The sequence below is a fragment of the Poecilia reticulata genome, linkage group LG9 (assembly GCF_000633615.1).
Source record: "Poecilia reticulata strain Guanapo linkage group LG9, Guppy_female_1.0+MT, whole genome shotgun sequence".
Lineage (NCBI taxonomy): Eukaryota > Metazoa > Chordata > Actinopteri > Cyprinodontiformes > Poeciliidae > Poecilia > Poecilia reticulata.
In genome coordinates, this window is record NC_024339.1 from 3475999 (window position 1) to 3495929 (window position 19931).

Genomic DNA, 19931 nt, shown 5'->3' on the forward strand with positions numbered 1-19931 from the left:
CTGAGCAAACTGCTCCACTTGTCTGAGGTTTGCAGGGTGAAGAGGCATATTTCAACTCCTTGCAAAGGCTCATAAAAGGTCACTGAAGAATAGGCCTCTTAGTCATGTTTGGGTGTTTTTAGCTGTGTGTTTTGGGTCATTATCCTGCTGCTAGACCCATGACCTGATACCGAGACCAAGCTTTCTGACACTGCGCAGCACATTTCTCTGTAGAATCCCAAGTACAATTTCCGTGCATCTGTACTTTACTTAAGTAGATTTAATAATGGGTACTTTCTACTTTTACTCCACTACATTTTATAGTAAGCATCTGTACTTTCTACTTCACTCAGTTTCTACAAAAGTGTCGCGTTACTCGTTACATCCAAGTCGCATTGCTCTTTTTGTCCGTTAAAATGTGAAGTTCAGGGACTTAAGGTGGCCCTGTGAAATCCAAGCAATAACGTGACTTACGTGTCTGTTGTCACCCATCGCCTCCCCCTTTACTCGCACGCGRAGCTCCAAGACATGCGCAGTGGTTTCCTCTGAGCGGGAGAAGATGTCTGTCTAATCGTCAGTAATGAAAAAGCGCTGCATAAATCGATATGGCGACATGTAAAATCAGCAGCGCTTCGCTTTCACAGACGGTGGGACTTCGTCCAACTTTTAGCATCACTTGGAAAGAAAGCTTAAAGAAAAGTAAGATCTGTGGACATGTTGCTAGCAAAGCTAGCTGTACTGAGACACATGTTGCATCTGCGATTAAAAAAAAGTTGTCACTCATGCACTGAATTATTGTGTGGAGGTGTTGACTGAGGTGTCGCATATATGGGACAACGCTGGTACCAAAGCGCAATAAAGTGGTATGATATTCAGGAACGATCCGATTCTTCTGGACGGATCTTTACTGATTACATTTATTTCAGCTCTAAGTAATTAATATCTAGATGTTTTATGGGAATGTGGATCTTTCAGATCAATTTGAGAAGCAATTTTGATAGGTAAAAGGTTTTTTTTAGTCGTGCTGAGTTTCATAGTGGTGCTGAATATTGTATTCCTTAAGCACCAAAACTGGCCACAGGCAGCATTTAGATTTTCTTTCATATACCGTATTTTCCTTAACTATAAGCCGCTACGTTTTTCCTAAGCTTTGAACCATGTGGCTTATATGTGGATTTTTTTTCAACCACCAGGGGGCTCTTTAGCAAGAAGTGAATCATTGGAAATTGGAAATGAAAGAAGCGCCCATTAAAGCAGAATTAGGTTTTAATAGGGAATTGAAATTTGAGAATGTTGTTGATCAGTTAAATAGCATTGAAGGGAAAAAAGAAGATTTTTCGTTTTTTTTTAAATAATACTGGGATTATTATGAGAATTTGAGGTATAGATATTAGGATCCAGTAGATGGCAGTAGTGCAACTATAATGGATGCAAGTTGCCGTTGAAATCTAAAGAAGAAGAAGAAAAAGTAGAATAAGAAGAATGCGCCTATGTTCATTTAGCACATGCTAGTAGCAACACGAAGGATCAGCACTTTTACCGTTACAGTTACCTTTCGGAAACTACCGTATTCAGTTCAGTTAAATCTAAACTTATCAACTTTTTCTTTTTCATCCGTATTAAATGTGATATTCAATTGACTTGTTATGAATTAAATGTTGGGTGTCCGCCCCCCTCTGCTGCTGCTGCATCTCTGTATCTGCGGCTTATAGCTCAGTGCGGCTTATAGTCCAGAAAATACGGTATTTATTTCATAAATAGTATTATTTCCTGGATTTTTTTCTGGGAAGAACCCAGAGAGAGTTATTTGATTGTGCTTTCTGTTCTGGAAAACAATAGATGTTTACATTTAGGCACTCCTGCAAACGTCACACTTTTTCTGTTACTACTCAAATACTGCATATTATTTTGAGTGTATAGTCGGTTACTTCAAAATATAGTTACCGATGTCTCTGTTTCACCTAATCAGTTTTCTTCTGTTTTTAATGTGACTGAAGAGTAAATATTCTATGATCTTGTCCTGGCGTGTTTCTGTGTCAGATTCAGATGTGATCCGGTTGGAACCAGTCAAGTCAAAAGCTAAGTCTTAAAGTTTTTTGTGCGTAATTTGACTAAAGCAACTAGAGCAGCACAACTAAAACTTTAAAGCTGATTAGATGAGTTGTAAAGTAAAGAACACTGAGAGCTGGGATGAACAGTTTTCATTTCAACACTGGCCCTCCCAGTGTGTGGGTTGTGGGGGGGTTTTCTCAAGTGCTCTCATTTAGTTATCATGAGGAACTTGGTGCTGTGTGACTAATGTGTCAGGGATGACTGCATTGTTACTCCCAGCTGTTTGAAATGTGGCCCTGCTTCACCCTCCATGTGGTTTTTGGATCTGTTGAATCACAACTTCTCGGATATTTATGGTTAACTACAGCCTCTTGAACTGTGCTGTTCTATTGACTATCTACAGAATTCCTTAAATGGCCACTCTACAGAGTCTTTACATACTGTATATAAAGGCAAATTTATTTTCATACTCTAGAAAATCAAAGACTTTATAGGAGCAGGGATGAAAAAACATCAAAGACCAACAGTTAGGGTTTAACAATAGTAGGAGAACGTGAAGTAATGATGTCACAATGATGAAATAACTTTCAAAAGATAAACAAATATTGAACCAAATGTTAATGTCTTTCTGCCTTGGGTTTCTGTTCTCTGACTGGAAAAAATATGTTGATTGCTTTCATCTCAACCACGTGACTTTAATCACACAGTGCCATCTGGATACATCTGCTGCTTCTAGTTCTTAGTTGGGATCACTTGATGATTTTCCCAGAAGATTTTAATGTCTTTCTAAAACATAATTTGCTGCATTAAATAACAAACCTCACCAAATATATTACTGACAAAGATGGCCTGAATACTTTTTGCCCGCATATTTGGATATTTAGTATTTATGGCAGCCCAGTTCTTTCTGATACTTTTAAAGTAATTTTACGATACCAGCAACATTTCAACATATAGTGGAGCCTTACCAGTGTGACGGTACAAGGCAAAGATTGAAGCAGCAGTCGGTCAGTAGGTTGGTTCGCACTGAAAAGAGACATCAACTGTTCTGTACATGTGAGAAATATGTTGATTTGCAGTTTCAGATGAATACAGTAACATGCTGGTGTGTGATGGGTTGGCATAAAGCACTGCATGCTTTTGGTCAGCATGCACGGGGATCACAACACTGAGCTCACACCATGGGAAATTCTCTTCCTCAAATCCCCTACTGAGGCGTGAGTTGTAAAACATTTCCTGTTTGATTCTGCAATCCCAGCTATATGATCTGAAAGCTCACACAGCCCATCAGGCTAGGTTACCTATGGACCCATAATAAATTGATATTTAGGTTTGGGTTGGACTTTCAAATGAGGTCTGATATTTGCTGTATTCAAAGCCTTTAAATGAAGATCTAAGTGAATGGAAGAATTTTCAATCTGCAGAATTTTTGGTCCAAAGCAGATATTCTGGTGTTTGTGGGCACCACAGAAAGGCAGGAGGTTGTTGATTCCAGGTTATGGGTCATTTTTTTGTCCAAGAAGCACAATTTAGTGGTTAAAATGATCCAGTTTCACTAGTGTGCAAAACAATGTTATCAGATGTGTATTCTCAGAATTATGTCTGTGGAAAGAAAACCATGAACACTAAACATTAACTAAGAACCACTGGACTTTAGACATCCTACTTGGCTTCCATAATAACTTTAACTGAACAATTTATTGTTTTGAGACAAAACAATGACTCAACTTTATATAAATAATTTTTTCTCTTGCATTCACAGTCACTTTTTAAGCAGCTATATGCACTATCCTGCCAAAAGTATACTTCTTCCTCCATTATTCCACCTGAATCTTTTGAATTCAGGTGGCATAATTATGTCCACATGTGTATAAAATCCTGCACCGGTGCAGGAGAAGTCACTAACTTTCTGCAGAAACAGACTTCCAAACTTAACGTGGCCTTAGATTATTTAAAGAACAGCATGTAGAGAGCTTCATGGAAAGACTTGTAATGGCCAAAGTGCTGCATCCTGAACCCTTCCCTTGGACAATCAGGGTAAAAAGTATTCACCCCATTGTATGCATCACCTTTTATTATTTTTTTCCAAATCTATGATCAACCATTTTTTACTGTTTCATTTGTGTTTTTAATGCTGTAAAGTGTCCTTGGGTGTTTTGAAAGGTGCTGTCAAATGAAATGTATCATTATTATTATTAAAGAGAAGAGCCAATGCTTCATTTGTGGTCAGCAGAGCCCTGTTTCTCATGCAGTGTGCCATCTTTGTAAGTAGTGGCAAAAATGCTCAAGTGAAAATGATGCCTTGTCAGAACTCTGACTTGAGTTCTGTATAAGGCAGGATGATGCAGCGGTGGTAGGAGAGTAAAGTTGGGCAGAGATCACAAATTGGCCAAATAATTACTTGGGCAATTATGCTATTAGGCCAGCTATATTTTTTTATTAAAGTTATATAGTGCAGCTTGAACAAAATGCAACAACATATTTTTTGAGAAGTCTTAATTGCGTTATGTATATTTTGCATGTTGCCTGTGACTGTTACTGGTAGGGAGAGACCTTTTAGTGAGCTAAAACTGAAAATAGAAAAAAATTTAAGCAACCTATTTGCATATAGTACTGTTGCATGTAAAATTCACTAGCAGCAAATATTGCAGTAGTATGAATTGTGGACCAAAGAAAACACGGCAGTTGCAAGCCTTTACAATTGTGAGGCTTTTGATGGGTCAGACTCAAGAAATTGTATCAGCAGCTGCACGGGGGGCCCAATTTAATTTGTTGTCATGGGGCCCAAGATTCCTGGCAGCGCCCCTGGGTTGGTGGCATGTCTGACTTTAAATAAACCTGCTTTTAAGGTGTATTTTGAGCAGGTTAGTTCTGGAATATTCATTGGAATGGAGTTTCACTCCTATGCAGCTCTGAAAATGCACACTGACTGTAAGTATGCCTTCTGAGAGGAACAATGCAGTCCCCTCTAACTCTTGTTCCTCTCTAATAAAGTCTTGATTATGTGTAAACACATCAACTGAAGTGTGAAGCTTAAACTGAGGGCAGCATATAGGCAGAAATTACCAACATGGGCCACAAAGCTGAGGAGTAAACTGTATTACCAAACATCTTTGCCCACCCATCCTGGAATCAGGTGTACCAATCACTTCCTTGGCCACAGGTGTATACAATGAAGCACTTGGGCATGCAGAGTGTTTTTACAAACATTTGTGAAAGGTGTCGCTCTCAAGAGCTCAGTGAATTCCAGCATTTAACTGTGACAGGACCTGTGCAACAAATCCAGTCGTGAAATTTTCTCGCRCCTAAATATTCCACGGTCAACTGTTGGCTGTATTATAAGAAAATGGAAGTGTTTGTGAATGACAGCAACTCGGCCATGAAGTGGTAGACCACGTAAACTGACAGAGCAGGGTCAGTGGATGCTGAAGTGCATAGTGCTAAGAGGTCGGCTGGCAGAGTGCTGTGGATGAACATAACTGGCCTGACCTCAACCCGATAGAACACCTTTGGGATGAAGTAGAGCGGAGATTGAGAGCCAGGCCTTCTCGTCCAACATCGGAGTGTGACCTCACAAATGCACTTCTGGAAGAATGTTGTAATTTATAATTACATTGGGATAACTAATGGTTTTAGCAGAGCACTTAATTACACAGCTCTAAATGTAAAAGCGGCGTTTCTAGCCACAACACAGAGCTGATGGGCTCCAGTTGGTCATCCTCCTCCCTGCTGCAGTGGCAGCTGGGAAGCATCATTCCCATGAAATGCAGATGGAATTTAATTTTGAGTCTCAGTGATTACCAGTCACCATTGAATGAATGTATCCAATTCATTCTGGGTTCCTCACTATGTAGGGTGGGTGGGCTCAACCTCCTTTTTTCAACAGTGTCTAATACCGTTTTTCTGAAGTGTTGAAGAGGTCAATCCGAGGACTCATAGTGTTGCTATTGGAGATTGACTCTGTTCTGAAAGCAACAAAGAAAGTGAAAAAAGTCTCCAGACTTTTCCCACATGAGAAAAGTGAAGACATTTCCTCAGGATTTATGTAACCTCAACATCTTTCATCTGTTTGAGTCCTTTGTCAGCTATAAAGCTCCCATCAGTACCCCGCTCAATACTCCTCCTTTGTGTTCCAGGACCAACTTCTGAAAGACAAGTGTGTTATCATATGGTAGCTCTTTCATCCATCAGCTAAACATATTTTATACTGAAGTGATTTTGTCTCAGAATTGAATCGGACTAGACATTAGTTTAGCTTAATGTCATTGATTGCCTTACTTAATTTGGCTGCATCTCTTAGCATCCTGATGAAGGTTTCAGGAACACCTCCATGGCTGTCGTCCTCTCAGCACAACACCGAGACTACTCAGGTTGAATCTGAGGCTAGTATTTTCTCTATATGTCTAGATAAGTCTGTCATATCATTAACCACCGATTTATATTAATAAACATACTGTTTATTTGTAGCAACACACCGTTGTACAATTCTGGGAATGAAAAGAAAAACATATTAAAATACACAAAAAATACAAATGATAATGTTGGGTTCAATCTAAGCCCATAAGAAAGGAATCATTTATTTTATTTCATTCACCCTGCTGTTGGACATTTTAAGTCCAGCCATTTATCAAGGATTTAATTTTGGAAATCAGATTTGACACATCCGTCCATCCATCTTCCGCTTGTCCTGGGTCAGGTGACCGGGGGGAGGGAGTGTAGCAGCCTCAGACAGGACGTCCGGACTTCACTCTGGGAGAATCCGGGGGAATCCCAAGGCATTTCCAGGCCAGCCGAGAAACATAGCCCCTCCAGCTTACCCTGGATTTTCCTTCCCCTGGTCCTCCTGCCGATGGGATGTGCTCCGAATACCTCACCAGGGAGGTGTCCAGGAGGCATCCTAACCAGATACCCGAGCCACCTTAACTGTCTCCTCTCGACGTGAAGGAGCAGCTGCTCTACTCTTGGTCCCTCCCGGATGACTGAGCTTCTCACCCTATCTCTAAGGAAGAGCCCAGACCCCCTATGGAGAAAACTCATTTCGGCCGTTTGTATACGTAACCTTGTTCTTTCGGTCATGACCCAAAGTTCATGACCATAGATGAGGGTAGGAACGTAGATGAACCGGCAAATCAAGAGCTTCACTTTTTGGTTCAGCTCCCTCTTGAACATGACAGATCGATACATTTATTTATTCCGTCTGCAGTGCAGACGCTGTGCCAATCCATCTGTTGATCTCTCGCTCCATTTTTCCCTCATTGGTGAAGAAGATCCTGTGATACTTAAACTTCTCCACTTGGGGTAGAACATCTTCCCCCGACCCAGAGAAGGCACTCTACCCTTTTCCAGATCAAGACCATGACCTCAAATTTGGAGGCACTGATCCTCGTCCCAGCCGCTTCACACTCAGCTGCGAACCGCTCCAGCGAGAGCTGCAGATCACGACCTGATGAAGCGAATAGGACCACATCATCCGCAAAAAACATAGATGTGATCCTAAGGCCACCAAAACGGATCCCCTCCACACCTTGGCTGAGCTTAGAAATTCTGTCCATAAAAGTAATGAACAGAATCGATGACAAAGGGCAGTCTTGGCGGAGTCCAACTCTCACCGGAAACGAGCCCGACTTACTACCGGCAATGCAGACCAGACTCTGGCACCTGTCGTACAGGGACCTAACAACCCGTATCAAAGGGCCAGGTACCCCATGCTCCTGGAGGACCCCCACAAGGCTTCCTGAGGGTCACGGGCAAATCTCATCCACCACTGAGGTGCTCTTTAACCACCTTGGCAACCTCATCTCCAGAGTTTGGAGAGAACAACCTTTTATATCCAATGTAAATTAAGTTTCTCAAAGAAGAGCTGTAACACTTCATTTTTAGCAATTTACAGATATGAAACATTTTGCACATGGAATATTGCTTGTTTTATTGCAGTTGCGCTCAGATTAGACAAGAACAGTATCATCAATCCCTGAATGGCTTTTGATTGAGAAAAATTGTACTGTTAAAGTGGGTGCTTTAAAGGTATCCACAAACTAACGGTATACAGATTAAGACTCAGGCTTTTGTGAATTTTGGGAGTGAGTGACAGTTTCAGAAATTTCATACCTTTCTGTTACTTCGAAAAATCCAAAAGCATTTCCTGTTTATAAGGAACAAGTGGATTCAAATCTATAGTTGTCTTTATACACACTACCTTAGGTCCCTTCTGAAGTTGAGATTTCTTTCTGCTAGAAGGGAAAAGCATCTATTGGATCTCTTGATGTGCAGGCACAGGGAGGAATTTCTTAAGGGGTCATGAAGGTTTACAAGTTCTGAGTGTTTGTTGAAATTGGAAAGCATGTGGAAACTTATGAACTCTGTGACTCCTTGGTAAGCATCAATGTCTGGATTTAGTCACTCCCCATAGTGACGAGCTACTGTTCTACTCAGTGGGTAGTGGCAGTTGTCTCTACTTTTGCTACCGGATCAGATTTGAACATAGTTGTGCACCACAACATAATTATAAATGTTTCCCAACAGATGTACCGATTTGTCTTCTGGACTGAATGTTGGCTTCCATGTCCAATAAATTAATAAATGTTGCTATGGTGGCAGTCCATGATCAGAACACAGCAGACACTAAGTTACAGGTTTTGAAAGACCACCCAGTTATCCAAAGGGTAAATATTAGCAGGAAAAAACAGTGGTGTAGTTGTTTCTGGGAGGTCAGCAAACTAAAGAAATTGCTGAGAAGAAAAAACGATCCAACTTTGGTATTTAGCTTTTTCCTATTTGTAGATTAATATTTTGTCATATAAAAAATGGCAGACAACAGTATGCACTGCTCAGGACCTGCAAACCTGCTGCACAAAGCAGTCAAGTTGAATTCAACCTAAAGATGTAAGTAATCTTTAGGTTGGTCACTGATGATCCGTAATCATCAGTGTACTCACTTTGTTTTGTCCTGTATTAAAATAAACTTATTTCTGCTTCTGTACCCATGTTGTTCTTCCATACTTGATTTTTTGTACACATGATTTCACAATGAACTTTAATTTCCCTTATGACACACACAAAAATATCTGGTTGGTAATTTTTCTATATTTGTTCTAAGACTGAGTATGGGTCAGGTCATTAATGGTTACAGTCAGTGGCAGTGAAAGTATGTAGCAGGGTAAGTTTGACTAATTGAGTAGTCCTTAGACTTAGTAGTCCTTATACCGAGTAGATAAGGAATGTTTACACATTTCTTTAGGCTTTAATGATGAGATTATATTATCCTGTAACTAGCAGGATTCTTAGTAGAATAATTTGATCCTTGTTGTCAAACATAAATCATTTTAATTGGGGTTAGAGTTGCATAAAAATATCAGAGTTTAGCAGGCTACTTAACTGATTTGCACCAAACCAGTGAGGTAGATAGTGATCTATTTTGTTCTTCAACACTGATGTCTGTTTGAGACCCTCTCACAAACGGAGAGGAAGAGCCTCTCTGGTACCTCCTGTTGAGTCATCACTGGTTGAAGCTATTGTGCTCTTTTGTTTGAATTATGATATATGAAACAATATACACTGTGTAGATGCCATGGGAGTCTAACTTCTGCTCTGTACTGCGTTTCAGCCCGGACTGGGGTGTTGATGGCTGAGTTTGGGCATGTGTATGAGCAACAGTACGCTGTAGCTCTTTTCAACAAAGTTCGCTTTGACTTAGAGGGAGGAGGCGGCCCACAGCCACAGCTACTACAGCGCAAGGTAAGGGACTCACTCTCAACCTTACACAGTTATCCTATTCTCTGTGACTATTGAGACAGCTCATGGAGGGCACATCAAAAAGGCGCTCTCAAGGGTTAGTCATTGCAACTTGCATTCCTGTGTATGCAAAGCAAATATAAGTTCTCTTTTTTTTTAAGAATTAAAAGCAGTAGAGTATACGCCTATAAACCAGTAGAGTTAATAATAAAGTTCTAATAAAGTGACCAAAGACTGAGTATGGTGCACAAGTTACTCAACATTTTGTTGCTAGGTAACTAAAGAGAGCGCGAGTTAGTTGATGCAATCCATTCAGCTTAGCTGTTTATGAGACTGTCATCAGCTGCAGTGGTCTCAGACTCCGGGCATCAAGGGCCAGTCTGCTGCAACTTTTTGATGTCTCTGCTTCAGCACACTCTGCTCCAGTATTTGCATACTAGCAGAGCTCTGTGGAGCATGGTAGTGAGGCAGTTTAACCATTTAATTCAATTGTGCAGGGCAAGGTGCGAGACTCTGGCCCTCAAGGAATGCAGTTTGAGACGTGCAGTTCTGGATCAGAATTCAATGGATTTATAGAATATTCTATTGAATGTATTTTTTTCCATTGATGTTGGTCATGTGTCTTTTATGATATATTGTTATTGATTTATTGCCATTTTCATGAGTGTGATGTGTCCAGTTGACTTTAGTCATTTAATTCAGTCGATTCTGTAGTCTGTGATCCATTAGCCGGTTAAGTGTGTGATCCTCAATCTTTGTCATGAAACGGAAACAGTCTTTTAGAGTGAGCCTCAAGTCTTAGTGACTACTGTTAAACTGGTGTAGTCTGTTCCCAACTTTATTTTCATATTTAAAGCTTAGCAGGCAACAGAAAGCTTCTTTCACAAACTTACATGCTGTAGAATGTTGCAGTATTCACAGGCCATGCTAAGATTAATGTCTAATGTTCAGTCCAGATTATATTACATTACATACTTGTGGTATGACATTAAATCATTATTGAGCACAAGGTTTTGTAGCTCCAAAAAGCCTATACAAACACAAGACAAGCATTCTCTTCAAATTTGCAGGACTGAACAGCTAAAAAACATGCAGATGTTTAACAAGTTAAGGTCTGATATAAGTCTTCACATAAAACAAGCTACATGGAAATGCTTTCTGCATTTGTACCTTATTTACATTTAGGCAAAGGTCTGTCCCATGGGTCAGACTTTCAAGTTATTTGAAGAACCAAGTGACTTGAAAGAGTTGCATTGACTTTTCTGGGATGGTACCTACTGGTAAAGAAAAAACAACTATAAATAACTGTAAAAAAGGATTACTTTTTTATGTAGATTTATTTTTAAATACCGGATGAAGGGATATTCTTTGGTTTTCCTTCAGTTTTTAGTTAGTGTGTTATTTCTCACAGAACCCATTGGAGAACAAATCCATCTTCTCAGGATCAATCTTCCAGTGCTTGGAGGAGAACAAGAAATGGAGAAATCGCTTCCTCTTTGTCCCTGACACTTACAATATCAGTTACTACGACAACAAAGCAGTAAGCAAGACTGGCTGGACAGCTTAAAAATTTGCCGACTGGCTTCACCGGCGCATTAACACACCTCCTGCTTTTTTTTTTTTTTTTACCTTCCAGGCTTATGACAAACACCTGCCTCCCAAAGGAACCATTAACTGTGCTGGTTACAAAGTGCTGAACTCTATGGAGCAGTACATGGACCTAATCGGTAGCAGTCTGCCTGGTGAGTACTGCATTGGTGACCGAGACACCATTGCTGGGTGCCTCGGTCAGCTGAAGCTGCTGTATTTTCGCTGAGGACAGCGGAACACGGTGCTGCTCTGTTGTGATGTCACTATGTAATGCTCAGTGTGTTGCTTTCTGCATCTCATACATTATTTCAGGTATAAAAGCCAAGGTGGGAAGCGCTCCCTTCCTAAAGTTTCCTTCCCAGTTTCCTCTGATGCTGTGGCATCCTTACGCCCGACACTACTTCTTCTGTGTGGAGACGGAGAAAGAGCAGCAGAAGTGGCATGCTGTCCTTCAGGACTGCGTTAGACACGCAAACGATGGTAAGAGCTGCCAGCTAATTGTCGACAGAGAATGCTAGATTAAATACATCAACTGATAACTGAGTTATACAAATATTACTGCCTAATCCAAGACTGTTGATTGTATTTTCAGAGGTAGTTTTTTTTTTTTTGTAGAGGACTTACAGCATACTCTCTGCAGCTGGAGTGAATAGCTACAGCAGGAGTCACTAACTCCAGTCCTTGAGGGCCACCATCCTGCAAATTTTAGATGTGTCTCTGCTCAAACACACCTGGATCAAATAAACTGCTCATTTCCAGCCTATTGCAGAGAGGAATGAATGCTGGTGAGGGAATTCAGACATTTTGGAGYAGAGGTGAATCTAAAAGTTGCAGGATGGTAAGACCTTGAGGACTGGAGTTGGTGACCCCTGAGCTACAGCATCTGTTGTCTGTTCAGCACCAAATCTTAAATGAGTTAAATACTGAAATCAGAATCAGAAATACTTTATTGACACATAAACAGCCCTGATCCAGGCCTGCAATGTTCTAGTTCATTTGAAGAATCAAATGACTTGAAAGAGTTTCATTGACTTTTCTGGGATGGTACCTAAAGAAAAAACAACTGTAAATAACTGCCTCTCGCCCAGTGACTGCTAGAGAACCGATCAGTAATTTGCTGTTTAATTAACAAAGAAACAAAAAAAAAAAACAGAATACAGAAATTGCTTGATAAACTAAGCAGAGCTTTCCCAGTGTGTGCAAACCAGCTTCAGCAGGAACAACCTCAGCAGTCATGTTCTGCTTCAGTTTATCAGCCTCTCCCATCACCAAAAGACTGATGAGGTTAAACAGATGATAGGATCATGTCATTGTTCATTGAGGTTTGGAGAAAGTGATTTGTGTACATCACTCTCATGTTTCCACCTCAACATGTTAATGAAGTTCTGGTCTAAACTTTGACTGGGCCAAAGCAACACCCTGGTTCTTCTCATTTTCAGGATTTTGTTCCAGATTTACTGTGAAGTTATTGTTGTGTTAATGACCCAGTTCCAATCACAGTTCAACCTTTGGACAGAGAGCCTCACGTTTGACTGTAAATACCTTTTGCAAAAAAAGCCCAAATCATCTGCCTCCCATCACCATGATTGACAGTCAGCATAGTGTGTTTGTACAGATGTCCATTGTTTTAGCCAAATGCTGTACTTTGGCCAAACAGTTCTACATTGGTCTCATATTTCCAAAGCATACTAATTAAAAAGTTTTTTGTTTGATCAGATGCAGCACTAGAAGCCTAATTTGCATGACCATATTCTTAGAGAAGGTTTATCTACTTGTTCAGCAATTTTCTAACTGTCTTGCCTTGACCACTAAACATGCTTTTGTTTTTTGTTTTTGTTTTGTTTTTCTTTTGTGAGCTTTCCAAACAATGCATGGGCTAATCCCTGGATAAATTTGCCGGGAAATCAACTCCTGGGAAAATTTCCAAAATTTTTTTAGATATTTTCCTTCTGTTACCAGCTGTTCCCACTTTAGACTGATGGACACTTTTCAGATTAGTGCAGAGCAACAATTGCCTTGTTAACACACAGCTCATCTAAAATTTCAAACTACCAAAGGTTCTGCATTCATGGAAGGGAATGGACTGGCTTTATATAGTGCTTTTTGTTCTTCCTCCCTGTTAATGACTTTGACCAGTTCATTTACCTTGAACATATTCACTGCTTTTACCACTTGTTCTACATATTATATTTTTTCCAGATCTGAGATATTTGTCACATCCAGAATTATGTTCTGTGATTCAGAAATTAAACCTGAAATGAATCATGAAACCGGCCAAAGGGCAGCAGTGAATCAATCAGTCAGTCAGAAACCTGTCAGTTCCAGTAAGTGTATCTTGAAACTCTTTACAAAAAGGCAAACATCCTATGAGACACAAACACTGAGTGAACTGAATGAAACAAAATCTCTTTAATCATGTCTGTGGGTGTTCAAAACTAAAAACCCATATTGATAGGAGTGGCTCACAGTCTTCCAACCTCAGTCTACCATGAGAAACTGCCTGTCTGGCTCAGTCTTATTGGGCAATGTTTGGTCTGTTTACCTCTCGTACCGCTGGAGGCAAACTGTTGAAATACAGCAACTTCCCTAGCAGTGGTGAAGTCATCGTCTTTAAACTGTGCTTTTATTTCTGTGTATTTGGCACAAAACCGGGGGATGTGTGCTGATGACGTTGCAGCTCCTTATGTTGAATGGATTGGGGTGATGACTCATTCCTTAGTCTGTAATATTATAGCAGATGACACAACAGTTATCTTGTTCTTACCTATTGTGCCCTGATATGGTTCTGTGTTATAAGAGTTGGTTTTTATCCAGGCCCTTGGCAAAATGTCATTCACCCCTTTTTGTCACAACCCTCCTGGCAAACCTTTTGGCCACCTCTCAGCATGGGAATATTGTTTGAGTTGTCAGAATTTCATTGTTGTGTAATTTATACTGAGAATAGCCACAACTACTTCACTTCCACAAACTGATTTTTCAGCCAGTGTGCAGGATGGATAGGGTTGAGGAGTAATTGTCCGACACCATGAGGAAGTACGTACTGTTGAACCAAAGCACTAAATACCTCGGGTAGCATATCACAGGTACCATGAACAATTCAGGCTGCACTCCTTTAACTTCACTAAGGCATGTCATTGTATTTTTGAGAGAAAAACCCATAATTTGCTTTCCAGAAATGTTATCAAACTCGGTGTGAAACTAACATGCGACTGAAAGTGGGAAAGAATGTAAATCCTTTGTTTGATGCATTAGCACATTTCCCTGATAAGTATTGTTCTCAGTTCACTATGCAATGTATGGAGCCTGGCCTAGAGGAACATGACAGGAGCTTTGTTCCTACTTCACTTTTGCTACTTGCTTTAGCAGAGGCCCTTTTAACTAACTAACATGACCAGGTGTTTGCTTAAGACCTACAGTTACTCCACAGCTTGGAGCTGCTGTCTGAATTACTTAATTAGTGCAGGCAGCAGATTAAAAAGTACAACTTTGAATGACATCACATAGTGGCTTCATGGTGGTTCTGTAATTGTTTAGTCAGTAATGTTGGAACTATAGATTGTCTTTTTTCGTCTGCTTCCTGACAGTCACAGGGTGATTTTGGAAAAATGACATCTCCAGGTATAAAGGTTCATGATGTCAGTTCATCCCAGCAAGTTTGTGCTAAAGCAGCCAAAGCTTGGTAGAACTGTCCCTTAATTGATCATTAATTCATCCAGTGAGTTGGTTAGCCTTTAGGACCAGCAACTCTCCTTTAGTTCAACTTAGTCTTTGAGTTTTGCAGCCAAATGGGTGAATCAGTACATAGTAGGCAGCACTGACTATAAAAGGTAAGATGTAGAATGGATAAACATCTCAACACTGAACTGCTAACATGCCCAAATAAATTTACACTTCAGTTATATAATCTGTAACGTAAACATACCCATAATGCTTGTAGACTGCTCACCCAGCTGTGTTGGCTGTGTTTATCCATCTTTAAGTAGTAAGAGCTCAGAGGGGAGCTCTTCCACTAGCTAGGCCTCTTGTTGGGTGTCTCCAAAATGCTTATTGCAGGAGAGATTTTACATTCCCTGCCTTCAGCACTCTGACTAGTCAATACCATACTTTATCCTTCAGATGGTTGGGTGGCTAATTCCTACAGTGCCCCTTTAGTTTATTTTGCCTACTCATGTTACAACCACAAACATTAGACAAATGCCTAAGATAATTCTGGAAGAACTGCAGAGCTCCACAGCTCAGGTGGAACAATCTGTCAACAGGCCAACTGTTAGTAATGCATTAATGTGTAAAGACACAATAATATCAATGAAACTGATGTTATTAAGAGGAAGCCATAGTCATCCTGTTTGCAGTTTGTTGTGAACTATTTATATGAAGCACAAAATAGGTGCTATGGTCAGATGAAGATTTAGACCAAATTGCAAAATGCTTCCATCACCATGAACATATCATCCTCATGGCAAAACATGAGGAGGATATAGGGAAATGTTTTCCTGATCAGCTGGTAGAGATTTGCCTCTAAATGTGGTTGTATAAAGTTTTGGCTGCGAGGGTGGATGAGGATGCAACTGCTCACCATGGTTTTCTGATATTAATTGTCAGAGAATTTGAAATCCATGTATATTTTTTTCCACTTCACATCTACGAACTTTTTTGAATTTCTCTATCAGAATTTCAGAAATAAATTTGAACAATCCTATTGGAGTTTGTGGTTGTAAAGTGACCAAATATGAAAAATCTTCAAGGGTATTCATACTTTTTTACTTTTCCCTATACAGACTCATTCAATAAATTAGAATATTATTGAAAATTCCATTCATTTCAGGAAGTTTATCACACTAAGTGAAACACATAGAGATTAGCTACACGCAGATGGTTGTTTGAAAACCTTTACGATAATTATAATTTTCCACTTAGTTAATGAAAACATGACATTTAAAATTCAAATATTACATCCGATCAATACAAAACATTCTTAATACAGAAATAGACTCCGTCAGATCAGATTTTTTTCTAGTGAGCCAAAAACATTTACTCAGCTGATTTTTACTCTTCTTAAGCATAGAAATAAAGGAGGAAAAGAGACATTTTTCCTATCTCATGTTTTTATGTTTTTCATGATGTCTATTGTAGTGGATATCACGACTAAATGAGCGTAGAATGTGTTGAAAACTTCTATACTTTTCCCATAGTTTCATGTAATATCATGATCTCAAACCTTTAAAACTGGATGTTTGCTTTTTTTGTTTATCAGTGTGCATGTCTGAATAGAGAATATATAATACAAAATGCTGTTTTGACTTTAGGAATGTGTCATTGAATTTTCAAATGCATTGACACGCTACTATGTACAGTAATATAAACATCTAAAAATGGATTACACAGTTGCCAAACAGTTGACAAAGCATTAGGTTGCTGGGTATTTTCATGTAATCTCACATTTTTGATGAGCACTCTTGATTGTGATGAGCACAGGTGGATTTTACATACAGTAGAAGTGTTTTTCCTGTGCATTATGGCCTCTTGCATCTGGTGGATGGCCTCCACCAGATGCCATCCACCAGATTTTTTTGTGTACCACAAAAAAAATCTTGACTTTTTCCAAGATTTTTGTGTGATACACACCGACAATTTGATCGACCAGGACAACGCCACCCACTGATTCACTGTACAGGTTGAACACCTCTGAATGAGACGCTTTGAAAAACTGGGACTGCTTTAGTCCTCAATTTACCATCTAATTCCTGTTTTTACATGACTTTTTTTCTACATCCCAGCACTCAAAATCAGATATCTCTTGATGTACAATCAGTTCAAGAAAGTCTGGGAGTTTATACTCCATCATTGAAAAAATAAAATGACATAAAATCATTAAGAAATCACAAACTACCTATGAAATGCTCAGACATGCTTCTTTCTTTGCATGGTAACACTGAATAATAAGGCATTGTACAACATATACAAACTCTTGATGTCCATTGGGAAGGACATTCAACTTTTTAAAAAATCCTACAATTTCATGATAGAAAAAAATGTCAAAATACTATAACTGGAAATACTTAAAATTATACTGAGCAATTTTTTAGGTTGCTATGAATATAAATTAATATTTTTGATTAAAAACAGATGCGTACTCCTCCCTGTCTCTTACTTCATACACATGCTCGTCTTGGTCTGATCCCTGAAACTCACTAGTATCAAGTTAAGTCTAAACTTCATTGTTTTTGTTTAATAAGAAACTAAACTGTAAGAAACATCCTGCAAATAACAAATTCCTTAATTTTTTATTGGTTTAATCCCAGAAAAATATCATGTCCATTCCAGTGGACGAGGGGGTCTGAAGGGGTTAATGAAAAGTTGTCTTAAAGGTTGTCAAATTTCATTACTTTTAATCTGCCAAATGAGCCTCATTGAAACACATATTCATGTGACTATGGACTATGTGATGGCAGCTCTTTATCTGACTTACCTCTCCACAGGTGTATACATCGTCCTTGGTAACTGTGCTGTTGTTTATGTAGTGGTATTATTTCTGTAGCATAAATCTGTAAAGTTAACCTACAGTGGTGATTGGCGACAGAAGCCATAAGGAATGTCGACATTAGTGTTTTAGGCATGACACGCTGCTGGATGATATGAGCTCAGACTCTCTCCATTGATTCACCTCAGCTCACCAAGCTGATTCTTAGCAGAGGGCTGTCGGTGACACACCAGGTCATTACAAACCCACAACACCCAGTAATTACACTCCAGTGATTTAGTATGCCACTTCATGACTGTAACCATTTATTACAACATGCTGATCTTGTGAAGGTGGAACAAAGCTGATCATTTCCTTTCATAATAAAACCACCATCACAGTGGTTTATTGCATGAACCACTAATAGAAGATGCTTATGTTTTCTTCACATTGAGAGTAATGTAATTTTATTGTATTGAGGCAACTATAAGACGCATTAATTAAACAATGAACTGTGTTTATGGAGTCATGTTTGAATACATTGTCAGAGTCGATACCCTGTTCCTCCTGATAGGGAATCGGACCTTCATTCCTATAAAAATGAAGGGGTGGGACTGCTTCCATGTCACTCCCACCCTCTATCTGAAAACTTAATTTGAAAGGATGCTTCAACTTGTTTGAACACCTTAATGGATAAAATCTTGGTTGGCTTTAGCACACTCTGCTGATGTTGCAGAGCTATGGCATCTAACAGAGCACAAATGCCAGCCATCCATTGTACAGTCATGGCCAAAAGTTTTGAGAACGATTCAAATGTTAATATTTCAAAGTCTACAGCTTCAGTTTTTATAATGGCAATTTGCATATACTCCAGAATGTTATAAAGAGTGATCAGCTTAACAGCAATTAATTGCAAAGTCAATATTTGCCTAGAAAATGAACTTTATCCCCCAAAACACATTTCAACTTCATTGCAGCCTTAAAATGACCAGCTAACATAGTTTCAGTGATTGCTCCATTAACACAGGTGTGGGTGTTGATGAGGACAGGGCTGGAGATCAATCTGTCATGACACCACTGGACACTAAAAAGAGGCTGGTGCTTGGCATCATTGTTTCTCTTCTGTGAACCATGGTTATCTATAAAGAAACATGTGCAGTCATCATTGCACTGCACAAAAATGGCCTAACAGGGAAGAAAGAGTATCGCAGCTAGAAAGTTTGCACCTCAGTCAACAATCTATCGCATCATCAAGAACTTCAAGGAGAGAGGTTCCATTGTTGCCAAAAAGGCTCCAGGGCGCCCAAGAAAGACCAGCWAGCGCCAGGACCGTCTCTTAAAAATGTTTCAGCTGCGGGATCGGGCTACCAGCAGTGCAGAGCTTGCTCAGGAATGGCAGCAGGCAGGTGTGAGTGCATCTGCACGCACTGTGAGGCGGAGACTCTTGGAGCAAGKCCTGGTCTCAAGGAGGGTAGCAAAGAAGCCACTTCTCTCCAGGAAAAACATCAGGGACAGACTGATATTCTGCAAAAGGTACAGGGAGTGGACTGCTGAGGACTGGGGTAAAGTCATTTTCTCTGATGAATCCCCTTTCCGATTGTTTGGGACATCTGGAAAACAGCTTGTTGGGARAAGAYGAGGTGAGCGCTACCACCAGTCTTGTCTCACGCCAACTGTAAAGCATCCTGAAACCATTCATGTGTGGGGTTGCTTCTCAGCCAAGGGAGTCGGCTCTCACAGTCTTGCCTAAAAACACAGCCATGAATAAAGAATGGTACCAGAATGTCCTCCAAGAGCAACTTCTCCCAACCGTCCAAGAGCWGTTTGGGGATGAACAATGCCTTTTCCAGCATGATGGAGCACCTTGCTATAAAGCAAAGGTGATAACTAACTGACTCAGGGAACAAAACATAGAGATTTTGGGTCCATGGCCTGGAAACTTCTCAGATCTTAATCCCATTGAAAACTTGTGGTCAATCATCAAGAGACGGGTGGAAAAACAAAAACCTAGGAATTCTGACAAAATGCAAGTATTGATTGTGCAAGAATGGACTGCTATCAGTCAGGATTTGGTCCAGAAGTTGATTGAGAGCATGCCAGGGRGAACTGCAGAGGTCCT

General features: G+C 39.9%; 2 protein-coding genes across 2 annotated transcripts in view; one reads left to right on the forward strand and one right to left on the reverse strand.

Annotated features, from left to right (window-relative positions):
- Positions 1-19931, reverse strand: part of zbtb26 (zinc finger and BTB domain containing 26) — a 1115122-nt gene that overhangs the window by 250484 nt on the left and 844707 nt on the right. The gene's annotated exons all lie outside the window — the stretch shown is intronic.
- Positions 1-19931, forward strand: part of LOC103469623 (niban-like protein 1) — a 45180-nt gene that overhangs the window by 9585 nt on the left and 15664 nt on the right. The window contains exons 2-5 of the mRNA XM_008417415.2: positions 9635-9765; positions 11174-11302; positions 11399-11504; positions 11665-11832. Coding sequence (XP_008415637.1) covers positions 9635-9765; positions 11174-11302; positions 11399-11504; positions 11665-11832 — 534 coding nt within the window. The remainder of the gene's footprint in view (positions 1-9634; positions 9766-11173; positions 11303-11398; positions 11505-11664; positions 11833-19931) is intronic.